The sequence below is a fragment of the Larus michahellis genome, chromosome 9, assembly GCF_964199755.1.
Source record: "Larus michahellis chromosome 9, bLarMic1.1, whole genome shotgun sequence".
Classification (NCBI taxonomy): Eukaryota; Metazoa; Chordata; class Aves; order Charadriiformes; family Laridae; genus Larus; species Larus michahellis.
The window spans coordinates 9,110,842-9,122,846 of record NC_133904.1 but is presented as its reverse complement, the minus strand read 5'-3'; the positions used below and the strand labels follow the sequence as shown (position 1 = coordinate 9,122,846).

At 59.8% G+C, this 12,005-nt stretch overlaps 1 protein-coding gene across 2 annotated transcripts; it reads left to right on the top strand.

Moving 5' to 3' along the window:
• Positions 1-600: 600 nt before the first annotated feature.
• On the top strand, positions 601-12,005 carry MFGE8 (milk fat globule EGF and factor V/VIII domain containing). 2 transcript variants are annotated; one of them, XM_074600315.1, is made up of 10 exons: positions 601-795; positions 4,629-4,754; positions 5,025-5,150; positions 5,673-5,786; positions 6,237-6,418; positions 6,835-6,990; positions 7,692-7,836; positions 8,714-8,916; positions 10,266-10,421; positions 10,545-12,005. In XM_074600315.1, the coding sequence occupies exons 1-10, from the start codon at positions 723-725 to the stop codon at positions 10,686-10,688; spliced, it is 1,425 nt and encodes a 474-aa protein (XP_074456416.1). In that variant the 5' UTR covers positions 601-722; the 3' UTR covers positions 10,689-12,005. The 2 variants fall into 2 exon arrangements, with proteins under 2 accessions (XP_074456416.1, XP_074456418.1); XM_074600317.1 differs by having other exon boundaries at positions 639-795; positions 8,732-8,916.

Here is a 12,005-nt window from a genome sequence, read left to right as displayed (position 1 = left end):
CACCCCTCTGCCTGCCAGCCAGGGCTGGGAGCCATGGGCAGTGCCAGGCTCAGGAAGCCCAAGAGCCAAGGTCTGGCATGGGGTGAGCTGGCTGCTCCCATGTACCTTCAGTATCATCGGTCCAGGCTGCTAATTATGCATATTCGGCTACCAGGCCAGGCTCCCAACCTTGCCTCTCGCCCTCCCACCACCTGCTTGCATCCTTCATCCTGGGGTGGCTGGGGTACCCCCCTTGTACCCTGCATCCCGGTATGGCTGGGGCACCCCCCCCTGCACCCTGCACCCACGGGTGTCTGGGGTACCCCCCCTCCTGCCTGCACACTTCATCCTGGGGTGCCTGGTGTACCCCCCCTGCTGCCTGCACCCTTCATCCCGGGGTGGCTGGCATACTCCCCTTGTACCCCGCACCTTGGCATGGCTGGGGTACCCCCCCGCACCCTGCACCCAGGGGTGTCTGGGGTACCCCCCCTGCACCCTGCACCCCCCTGCTGCCGACCCCCCCGCCTGCCCAGCTCCCCGGCGGGGTCTCTCAGAGGGGTGGGACCCGCGGGCCGCCCTGTGCCCGGCGCGGCGGGGCCGGTCCCCGCCCCGGGGGCGGGCGACGGAGCACGTGGGGCCGCGGCGGGCCGGGCTGAGTCACTCCCCGCCCCGAGCCCCGCGGCGGAGCGGCGCGGAGGGGAGTGGAGGGGAGCGGAGCGGTCGGTGCGGGTCGGGACGCGGCAATGGAGGCGGCGAGGCCGTGGCGAGCGCTGCTCTCCGTGGGGCTGGGGCTGTCGCTGCTGCTGGTGGTGGCCGGTGAGTGCCCGGGGTGCCGGGAAGCCAGGATGCAGGGGATCCGGAGTGCAGGGGATCCAGGGTGCCGAGGAGCCCGGAGTGCTGGGGAATCCGGAGTGCGGGGGATGTGGGGTGCAGGGCTGTCCGGTGTGCCGGGTATGCGGGGTGCCAGGGAGCCCGGGGTGATGGGGAGCCAGGATGCAGGGGATCGGGAGTGCAGGGGGTCTGGAGTGCAGGGGATCCAGGGTGCAGTGTTGTCCGGTGTGTGTGGGGATATGGGGTGCGGGGGAACCCGAGGTGCAGGGAAGCTGGGGATCAAGCGTGCCAGGGAGTCAGGGATGCCGGGGAACCAGGATCCAGAGTGAAGGGGGTCTGGAGTGCAGGGGGTCCGGTGTGCAGGGTTGTCCGGTGTGCAGGGTTGTCCAGTGTGTAGGGGATCTGGGGTGCAGGGGAGCCCGGAGTGGCAGGGAGCTGGGGATCAGTGGTGCCAGGGAGCCTGGGGTGATGGGGGTGCAGGGGATCTGGGATTCAGGGTTGTCCGGTGTGTAGGGGATCCAGGGTGCCAGGGAGCCTGAGGTGCGGGGAAACCGGGGTGCCAGGCATCAGAGGTGCTGAGGAGCTCAGGAAGCTGGGGTGCCAGTGATCAGGGGTGCCCAGGAGCCTGGGGTGATGGGGAGCCAGGATGCAGGGGATCTGGGATACAGGGGAGCCCGAGGTGGAGGGGATCCGGGGTGCAGAGCGAGAGGATCTGGGGTGCAGGATGAGAGGGTCCAGGATGTCGTGTGTGGGGTGCAGGGGTGGCAAGTGAGAAGGGTGCACAGCCCCTGCGGACCAGGAGCAGAGGAGCTCAGGTCCACAACCCCGTCCTTGCTCCCGAGCCGGGAATAGCTCAGCCGGGCTGTCCCGTGCTTTCAGGCTTAGATAACCGTGCCTGCGATGTAAACAGCTTCCCTGGGACTGCCTGGCACAGCACGCAGGGCTGGCCTGGCCAGGGGAACCCCGGGGAGAAGCAGCTCCATCATCACCCTGTGGATCACGCCTGGGGTGGTTGACTCCGAAACGGATGGGTGAGACCAGGGAAAAGGGAAGCAAAGCCCAAGTGCAGGCTGTGGGCCGGGGGACAAAGGGCAGCAGGAAGGTGTGCTGTGATGAAGGCCCTGGTTGTGCTGGTTCTCTCTGGGCAGAGGTGTCCATTTTGCCCTCCCGAGATAGGCTTGACCTGACCTCCCCCAGCCGTCCCAGTTTTCGGAGGATGTTATTTTTGCCTTCCAGCCAGCCTGTGGGTTCGTATAAGCAAACATTTCCAAAAGCGGTGGCTGATCTTTGTTTCCTTGGTTCCTGACTGTCCAGCCAGTGGCAGTTCTGTCCTTGACCGGAGAAAAATGTGTGTGGGGAGCATGGAGATGCTGAACTGCTCCGAAACCAGGCCTGAAACAGCCGGGAAACAGGAGCATCCAAAACTACTTGCCACAGTGGAAAATGTGACCCGTGTGCCTTGCTGCTAGGCAGGGGGCTGGCTAGCGAGACCCACCACGTAAGGGATTGTTCCTGGGAGGAGATAAAAAGGAGCCCAGTCACTTGGGATAGTTAAAAGTATAAAACTGGGACCCTTCCTGTCCCGACTCTGGGAGGAGTTCTTTTGCTGCTGTGTCCCACCCCAGACACTCCTGGGTCGGAGGCACTGCGGATGCCGGGGAGCACACGTTCCTTGGCGTTCTGTTCCTGGGGAAGCAGCTGGCTCCCACTGCTGAACAGAAGCAGCTCTGTCTCCAAGGCCTTGGATGGCTGCTGGGAGAGATCCTTGGGATGGGGCGGCTGGATGCGCCCGAGACCTGCGGAGGGGCGTGGGGCAAAGGCATCCCCACATATCAGCACGAGCGCTCTCCTCCCATGCCGTAGCTCATGGCAGCGCATTGATGGAGCATGAGGTCATGCAGAACAGGCTGGGCAGCGCAGGCAGCGACTTGAATCGGTGCCCAAGTTTTTCTGCCTCCTGAGGCTGGGCTAAGGGAGCTACAGCATCTTTTTGGAAACCTTCACCTAACGCTGGCCTGTCTGCCACCAGTGTGTACCCTACAGATGTGGAGTGTCAGGAAGAGTAGGATTAACTCCAAGGAGTCCTGCTATTAAAAGACTAATGAGTAGGAGCTCGCTGAGTAGTAGCTTAGGCTAATGAGAGTTGTGCTGTGTGGTGTGGGTCTGGGCAGCGAGCCCACAGCTCATTAACTTCCACCTTCTCCGGGGCATGCAGGTAGTGGGGGGGTTATTCTTGAGTCTCCACCTGAGTTCAGCCCTTGCTCTGACTCCTGTGGCGTGGCAGAGAAGAGCCTGGCATCAAGGGATGTGCTGTCCCAGCGCTTGGTGAGGAGTTGTTCAGGCTTTCAGACAGATCTGTGGGAATCTGGTCGAGGTTTATGGAGAGTGTTGCTGTCTTGCAGCTCTTGGGGCAGAATAAATTGAGGGTGGGAGGAATTTCAGCCTGGCTCTTGCAGTCTGATTCAGCACTGCAATGGGGAGCAGAAGGTTGACGGGTGCAGTGGCTTGACCTCTCCTGGCTGCCAGGTGCCCACCCAGCCGCTCCCTTGCTCCCCCTCCTCAGCAGGACACGGGGGAGAAAAGAAGATGAAAAATCTCCAGTGTGGGTCCTTCCCATGGGCTGCAGTTCTTCATGAGCTGCTCCAGTGTGGGTCCTTTCCATGGGGTACAGCTCCTCAGGAACGGACTGCTACAGCGTGGAGTCCTCCATGGACTGCAGGGGGACAACCTGCTTCACTGTGGTTTCCTCCACAAGTTGCAGGGGGACAACCTGCTTCTCCGCGGTATTCACCGTGGGCTGCAGGGGAATCCCTGCTCCAGTGCCTGGAGCACCTCCTCCCCCTCCTTTTTCTCTATCCAGGGTGTCTACGGGGCTGTTTCTCTCACATTTTTCTCACTCCTCTCTCCCACAGCTGCTGTGCAACATTTTTTACCTTATCTTACACATATTATCACAGAGGCAACACCACTGTTGGTGATGGGCTCAGCTTTGGGCAGCAGTAGGTCTCTTTTGGAGTGGTCTGGGACTGGCTGTTCCCAGCTTGGGGGCAGCTCCTGGTGTCTTCTCGTAGAAGCCACCCCTGTGGCCCCCCAGCTACCACCACCTCGCCACGTAAACCCAGTACCATGGGAGGTGCTGGAGGTGGGTGGACAGATGGGGAGGACAGTGCAGCCCCACCAGCTGCCCAGGGGGACCTGCCCTTGGGCTGGGGCTACCTGGTGGGAGCTCCTCGGAGAGTGCTTGGAGTGAATGGAGTTCTGGCAGGCATCGTGCAGGGATGGACCTTATGCTTCCTCCTCGTGTGTCTTCAGCATCTGAGACCGAGGCCTGCGGGCTCCCCCTACAATAATTTTTTTTTTTGGTCTTGCGAGTACTAACTTTCATTAGCAAAACCCAGCCATGGGACCAGCCCCATTCCCTTGAATAATCCTGTCCTGCTCACGCCCGAGCGAGCTCCCGCCTGGCCACCTTCCCAGCTGAGCAGTGGAAACATTTGATGCACCAAAGATCTGGCCTTGGTTTGACGTGCAGGCTCTGGTTTGACGTGCAGGCTCTGTTAAACCCCTTTTTTAATATGCCAGGGCAGGGCAGGTCCTGGCCGCCCTCTCATGCTCCTGGTCTCAACCATGGCTCTTGAACACCTGCAGTCCCGTGTGGGATCCGGCAGCCAGTCCCACTGTCCCCTGGCGGGTGCTCCTGTCCCCACAGCATCCGCAGGGGAGCAGCTCCTGCCGGGATGCCTCCATGTGCATCTGCGGGGCTCTGGTGGATACCCACCTTAGAGATGGCTTGCAGTGACGTGTGGCTTTGCTTCCAGGTGACTTCTGCGATGTGAACCACTGTCAGAATGGGGGCACCTGCCTGACCGGGATTAATGAGACCCCCTTCTTCTGCATCTGCCCCGAGGGCTACGTTGGGATTGACTGCAATGAGACGGAGAAAGGTGAGGTGCTGACCCCATCATGGCGGTTCTGTGAAGTCCTTGAGTCTTGCAGAGTGGCATTATGCCCTCGTCATGGCCCTGCACCATTGGCCCTGGGGTCTGGCCCCGGGGTCCAGCCCTCCTGATGAGCACATAGAGCAGAGATCCAAGCAGACACGCGGTGACCTCCATCACCTGGGGGGACGCAATGTCTTCAGGGAGTGACAGCCCATTAGATACTCTCATTTTACACCTGTGCCTGTATTACAGCCATTTTTCCCTCTTCCCCAGGCCCCTGCCACCCCAATCCTTGCCACAACAATGGCGAGTGCCAGCTGGTCCCTAATCGGGGAGATGTCTTCACCGACTACATCTGCAAGTGCCCCGCGGGGTATGATGGGGTGCACTGCCAGAATAGTGAGTACAGTGGGGTCTGGGGGAACTGGGGGAGGCTACTCTGCTGCTAAGGGCTTGGGGGCCCTCTGGGCAGCACTGTGGTGACACCCAGGGGGTGTTTCCAGCTGTGGCCATGTTGGGCGCTGGGCTCTATTGGGGACCACGGGCTGGTTTGGACCTTGCAGGTTTGAGGGAAGGACCATGGCGCAGGGACACGGCTGTGTCTGAGCCTTGCTCGGAGGGACATGGTGCCTCGAGTAATGAGACAAGCGGTGCCTGGAGGCTCAGTCTGCTCCACATGAGCTCCCAGCCTTGCTGTGGCTGTGTGTCCCGATGCATCCGCGTGGCTGCAGTCAGCAGGGATATGGCTTAGGAGGCTCCTTGGGTTAGAACTTCAACCCGTGCCACCATATCGGCAGGGATGCTGCCGTGGCCCTTGCTCAGGGGATGCCTCTCCCCTCTTATTGCTGCACCAAATGAGGGGTCTCCTCCCTGGGACTGGATTTGGGGTCACGTCCTGAGCTCCCCGACTCTGTCTCCTAGGCAACAATGACTGCCACTCCCAGCCTTGCAAAAACGGAGGCACCTGCCTGGACCTGGATGGCGACTATGCCTGCAAGTGTCCTTCTCCGTTCTTGGGGAAGACCTGCCATGTCCGTAAGTCCCTGGCACCGATCATACAGAATTCTCTTTCCCTCCCTGTTCCTGACTGCCCTATCCCCCATCGCTGGCACACCCAGGAGGGATCTCACCAGCTAGTTCAGGGGATCTGGAGGGCAGCCATGGGTGCCTGTGTGCCGGCTGCCCTTGGTGCCACCAAGCTTGGTCCTGATGGAGGGAGCATCCACGAGAAGATGCCATCTCCTTTCTAGAGGGTCCCCAGAGCGTCCCTTTTTCCACCTAGAGGGGAGCTGATGGACAGTGTGGTTTTGGCTGAAGGCTGAGGAAGGTGGGAACACATAAGGGACAAGCAGATCCTAGCGCTGGCCTCCATCTCCTGCCCTGTCCTCAGACAAGGGGCAAATGACCCCCTGGTTTTGCTTCCTGGTCACTATCTGTCTTTGGTGCTGATGTCCCCACTCTGCCCTCTCTTGCCCACACCCCCAGGCTGTGCAGTTCTTCTGGGCATGGAAGGAGGAGCCATCTCTGACGCCCAGCTCTCGGCATCCTCTGTCCACTACGGCTTCCTCGGCCTCCAGCGCTGGGGCCCAGAGCTCGCCCGCCTCAACAACCACGGCATCGTCAATGCCTGGACCTCCAGCAACTACGACAAGAGCCCCTGGATCCAGGTACCTGCGGCAGGTCTGGGAGCACTGGTGTAGCGGGCAGCCCTGGTAGCCCCAGCTGGTCTTGCTGGGCTGCTGTCATGGGGTTTCTCTGCTTCTGGTGGCAATGGCAGGGCTAAATTGCTGCAGCAAGGTGCCACCCAAGGGCATCTTGTGACATGTCTGGAGAAGATGAGGTCCCTGGGGGGGAAGATGGGGACCTGGGGTGGTGGTGGTGATCCCCCCTTCTCTGCCCACCCTCGGATATGAGGCTGGAGGGATGGAGGACTTTAATCTCAAGGAAGGCACAGTGCCCTGCGCGGTGCCTTTCCTGGTCCCGATGCTGAGCGTGAGCCCACCCTCCCAGTGGGGCTCGGCGGCGCTGGTGGGCACAGGAGCTGTGCACCCCATCCCAGCTCATGCTGTCTTCTCCCGCCCAGGCCAATCTGCTGCGGAAGATGCGGCTGACTGGGATCATCACGCAAGGCGCTCGCCGCGTGGGCCAGCAGGAGTATGTCCGCGCCTACAAAGTCGCTTACAGCCTGGATGGGCGGGAGTTCACCTTCTGCAAGGACGAGAAGCAGGACGCAGACAAGGTGGGCTGCGATGCTCCGCGTGGGGGCCGTGCCGGTTCCCCTCACCCAGGGGTGGTGTGGGTGCCAGCGTGGCTGTGAGCTGCATCCCAGACTGTCCCCATGTTTGGGAAAGTGCTTTTAACCAGCGTCAAAGCCACGTTGGGAACTGTCCTAGCAGCGAGATGGCACAGATGGTTCCAGCGCTGAGCAGTACACTCTGGCTCTGTTTAATTGACCATAATAAGCGCAACCAAAGAAGCAGCCCTGACTTATTTAGGTCATTCAGATAACATCTTTATCGCTGACACACTGTGGGAACCGGGCATGGTCTGGAAGTGCCAGCAAATGGCTTAGCGCGGCTCGGTGCTGTGTCTGCACCCAGCATGAGCTGACAGCGTATCACCCTCTCAAAGCAGGAATAATCACCGAGGGCAACGCTTCCCACTCTCAGTTTCTATGGCAAGTGCCTTGTGCTTGTTTTTCGAGCATCCAGGGAATGACTGGGAATATCTGCCTTGCTTTAAAAAAAAAGAAAAATTTCTCTTGTTTCTGCAGCGGTGCAAAAAATGCATGAAAACATGACCTGTCTGTATGTATTGTGTTAAAAAGAGGGAAGCACCTCTCTGCTGGTCACAATTCGGGGAACATTGCTGTAGCGAGAGGGGTTTTATGCACGAGGCTGCGGGGGGGGCTGGGGCGCTCAGCCCTGCTCGCCGTTGCAGGTTTTCCAGGGGAACATGGACTACGGCACCATGCAGACCAACATGTTCAACCCCCCCATCACTGCCCAGTTCATCCGCATCTACCCCGTGATGTGCCGCCGCGCCTGCACCCTGCGCTTTGAACTCATCGGCTGCGAGATGAACGGTAAATGTCGGTGGCTCTCCCCTCCCCAGGGACCACAGGGCAGGGGGTGACACAGGGCAGGGCATCGCCCCTTGTATTGGCTCTGATCCCCTGGGACAGGGGATTTGTCAGCGCTTCTTTTTTCTCATGCCGGCTATGTGATACCTGGAAATACCCACGGGTGTTTTTGGGGAGCACAAGCTGTTAATCCCACCATCTCAGCCAGGCTTGAGCTGCATTCTCACGCTGCTAACACCTTCCCAAACTCTCCCAGTTCCCAGCTGAGGGGTTTTTATTGTGCCCCGCTCCCTATCCGAGCTGCAAACCAGCTGCTTTTCCTGCTGGAGAGTTTTAAAAGCACTGAGGATCAAAGTCCTCTGGGAAATGTGAGGGATGATTAGCCTGAGCCCTTTCCCCATGCCTCCTGCATTCCTGCCCTGCGGCACGTCCCCGTCAGCTGAGCGGGACCCGTGTGGGTGCAGGGCTCCGCGGGGGCTTGGGTCACATCCTGCTGCTGCGTGGGTGCAGTGCCAGCCATGCCGTGGGCTGGGGATGCCTTTGCCTTGCTCTCTTCACCCGTAAAAGCATCCTCCTCTGCCTCCTGCCGAAACTCTCCGTCCTCCCGGGCTGGGCTGTGCCACAGGGACATCCATGCGTCCTTGCAGCAGGAGGCACTGTGAACCAGGGAATAGCTGGGAGCTAAAAATCCCAGGGAAAGGCGAGTGAGCTGCAACCCTGCGCCTCTGCCGAGCCTTTCCCTGCCCAGCCGTTCCTGCCACTCCGGGCAGTGGAAACGTGGGGACATGGGGATGGCGCATTCCGGGCCTGTGGGGTTTTGCTTGCGACGGTGCCGTGGACTCTTTCCTTTTCATCGCCTGTGTAAACCGTTGTGTTACAGTGTATTTCAACACGGCAGGTTGCTCGGAGCCTCTGGGCATGAAATCCCGCCTGATCTCCGACCAGCAGATCACAGCCTCCAGCGTCTTCAAGACCTGGGGCATCGACGCCTTTACCTGGCACCCCCATTACGCTCGCCTGGACAAGACGGGCAAAACCAACGCCTGGACGGCGCTCCACAATGGCCAGTCCGAGTGGCTGCAGGTGAGTCTCGGTTCCCCCCCTCTGCTACCTGATTTCTCCTCCCCAACTCCTCCAGATGTGCCCGAGGCCACTTCCTGTGCCTGGGGCCACCTCCTGTGCCGGGCTGGCTGGCAGCGGGACTGGCATGGTGGGAGAGACCGGGCAGAGCCGCTGCGATGGTGCAGCCATGGGGCACGCAGCCCAGCGGGGCTCTCCCCGAGCTGGGATCGCAGGGGCAGGTCGGGATAGGGCTGCAGCCACCGGTTTTAACAGCGATGCTGGAGCGCTGGGCCAGAAACATCAGTGCCCATAGGGACAGGGACAGGGTGGTGACATCTCCGCAGGCCTTCTTGTGGGGTGCCCTGAGCCTGCAGCACTCCAGCGCTGCATCACCCCCACGGGAAATGCCATCCCAGCCTGGTGTCACCCTCCCACGGCTCTCCGGCTGCCCAGAACACCACGTTTCTGTTTTGCAGGAAAAAAATCAGGTTTGCTTTTCTTTTCTCAGTCTGGAATGGGAACAAATAGTTTTGAAATTTCCTTCTCAGTTTCCTTTCCTCCCCTGTTTTTGTACTTTTCACATGATTTCATGACATAATGGGACAAAGCAGTTTAGATATTTGTCCCGCTTTTTATTTGGGAAATGATTAAAAGCAGCTGCTCCCTGGCCCTAAATAAACCAGCTTATCAAGACGTCTGCTGGTGGGGTCGGGATGACATGCTGAGTTGGGCTGTCACACCGCAGGCTGCCTGTGTACGTGTGTATAGAGTTACATGTATACTCATATATATACACATATATACGTGTATATAGTTAGTACTACCCTCGACGAGCATAAACCAGGAACTAAATTAAGATTTTCATCTCATTTGTTGGCTTGCCCCGTAGCGTGCCAGCAGCAGCAGTGCAGTGTGGCAGAGTAAAGAGAATAGAAACCATCTCACTTACAACCCAAATGTCAGACCGCGCTGAATTGCCTGTTTTCTCAGCCAGAATCACTTTCCAGTGGAAATGCGTTTCCTCCGGGAATCCTTTAATTTTTTTTTGTATTGAGATTTTTTTGCCATCATTCCCACATTGACCTTTTGAGCAATGTTGAAGCGGCACTGATGGGGAAGGGAGCTGGGACGGCAGGGTTTGTGTCCCGCTTTGGGTTGCTTTGAGGGATGCTGCAAGTGTTAAAGGGTCAAATATTTTGCAGTATGTTTTATTAGTCACTCTGGGATTGGGGCAGGGGTCGAGTGGTGTTTTCTCCACTCTTGACCTCCAAGGGTCAGTGCATCCCGACTGCCTCCAGGACACTCGGGATGCTCTGGGGTGGGAGCACTGCTCCTGCGAGGAGCCTCCACGAGCGTTGTCTCTGTGCCAGATCGACCTCCGGGACCAGAAGAAGGTGACGGGCATCATCACGCAAGGAGCCCGTGACTTTGGGCACATCCAATATGTGGCAGCCTACAAGGTGGCCTACAGCGACAACGGCACGTCCTGGACCCTCTACCGGGATGGCCAGACAAACAGCACCAAGGTGTGTGGGACGTGGCAAAGCGGGCAGTGACATCCCGGGGCTCGGGGATGCTGCTGTGGGGAGGGATGGAATGGTGGCAGGGAGGTCCCGGCGGTGCTGACACCCACCTTATTCCCCTCCTAGATCTTCCACGGTAACAGCGACAACTACTCACACAAGAAGAACGTGTTCGATGTGCCCTTCTACGCCCGCTTTGTCCGCATCCTGCCCGTGGCCTGGCACAACCGCATCACCCTGCGCGTGGAGCTGCTGGGCTGCGACGAGTAGGCGCCCGGGGGAGGAAGGACGGGGCTGCTCTTCCTCGCCGCCCGGCCCACGCCCTGCCCGCCCCTGCCTGCTCCTGCTCCGACCTCACACTCCCCCTTCTCCCTGTCCCCAAACTCGGGCGGTAGCCAAGAGGGCTCCCCTGCCCCGCGTTGGTGCTGGGGCTGCAGCACTGCACTTTATGGGGCCCTCGCAGGTGGGATGCGGGGACGGCTTCAGCCCTTTTGTCCCGCTAGCCAGGGATGAGACCCCCTCCTGCAACCGGGGCTTGGCTGGGGGACCTTCTCCTGCAACTGGGGCTTCCTTGGAGGACCCCGTCCTGCAAATGGGGCTTTGCTGGAGGACCCCGTCCTGCAACCAGGGCTTGTCTGCATCCTGCCAGCTAAGCCCAGAGACAAATTTTCTCCCCCTTTTTGCTTCTGCTTCCAGCAGAGAGGCTGTAGCCAGCAGCAGTCCCCCGCCTATGCTGGGGCTCAGGGCTCAGCAGTTTTGGGGGGCTTATGGGAGGCACCCCAGGCTCGCAGCCTCCGACATCCCTCTGGCTCCCTGCACGGCTGCAAGCAAGGGCTCTGAAAAACCTACTCGGCTGTTGTCCCATGCCAGTTTTGCCAGGCCCTGGGTCTGCTTGCCTGTGGTGTCAGCGCCACATAGTGTGAGCGGAGTGATGAGATGGCTCCTGCCAAGAGGCGCTGGGTCCCCATTGCCGGTGGCTCTACTCGCTGGGCGCTCCCAGCTGGCGCCACAGCTGGCATTTTGGCAGACACTGCCCATTCCCCTTCCTGGGATGCTGGCTCCAGCGTCCTCCAAGTCTCAGCATTCCCGCTGTCCCCACCTTACTGCAATTTGGGGTGCCTGGAGATCCCTTGTCCCCAGACCCAAGCGGTGACTGGGGGGGGCTGCAATCTGGTTAGCCAGGGAGAGATGGTTCGTAGCCACAAGGGCGCAGAGAAAAGATGAGAAAGGCAGTGGTTAAACCACCCAAATGCAGTAGGCAGAGACCTATGCCATGACCCTTTTTGTAACCTGACTTTTTCCCTTTCCGTGGGGTGGAGGGGAGCCTCTTGCGTTGCTCAAGCCCTTGGGATTAGCAGTAGGAGAAGAGCGAGACCCGGTGCTGGCAAGCAGGAGTGCGAGCAGGGTGTCCGGCAGCGGCGCTGGCGGCGATGCTTCCCCGCCTGCTGGGGTGCGAAGCGGCCATGGGGCTGGGCTGGCGACGGGTTTGCTTTGGCAAGTGCCGAGGGAGCCCGGGTGGGATGGTGGGAGCGGTGGTGGCCCCGCTCTCGAGTGTCTCTGACAGTATTAAAACCAGCTGAAACTTTA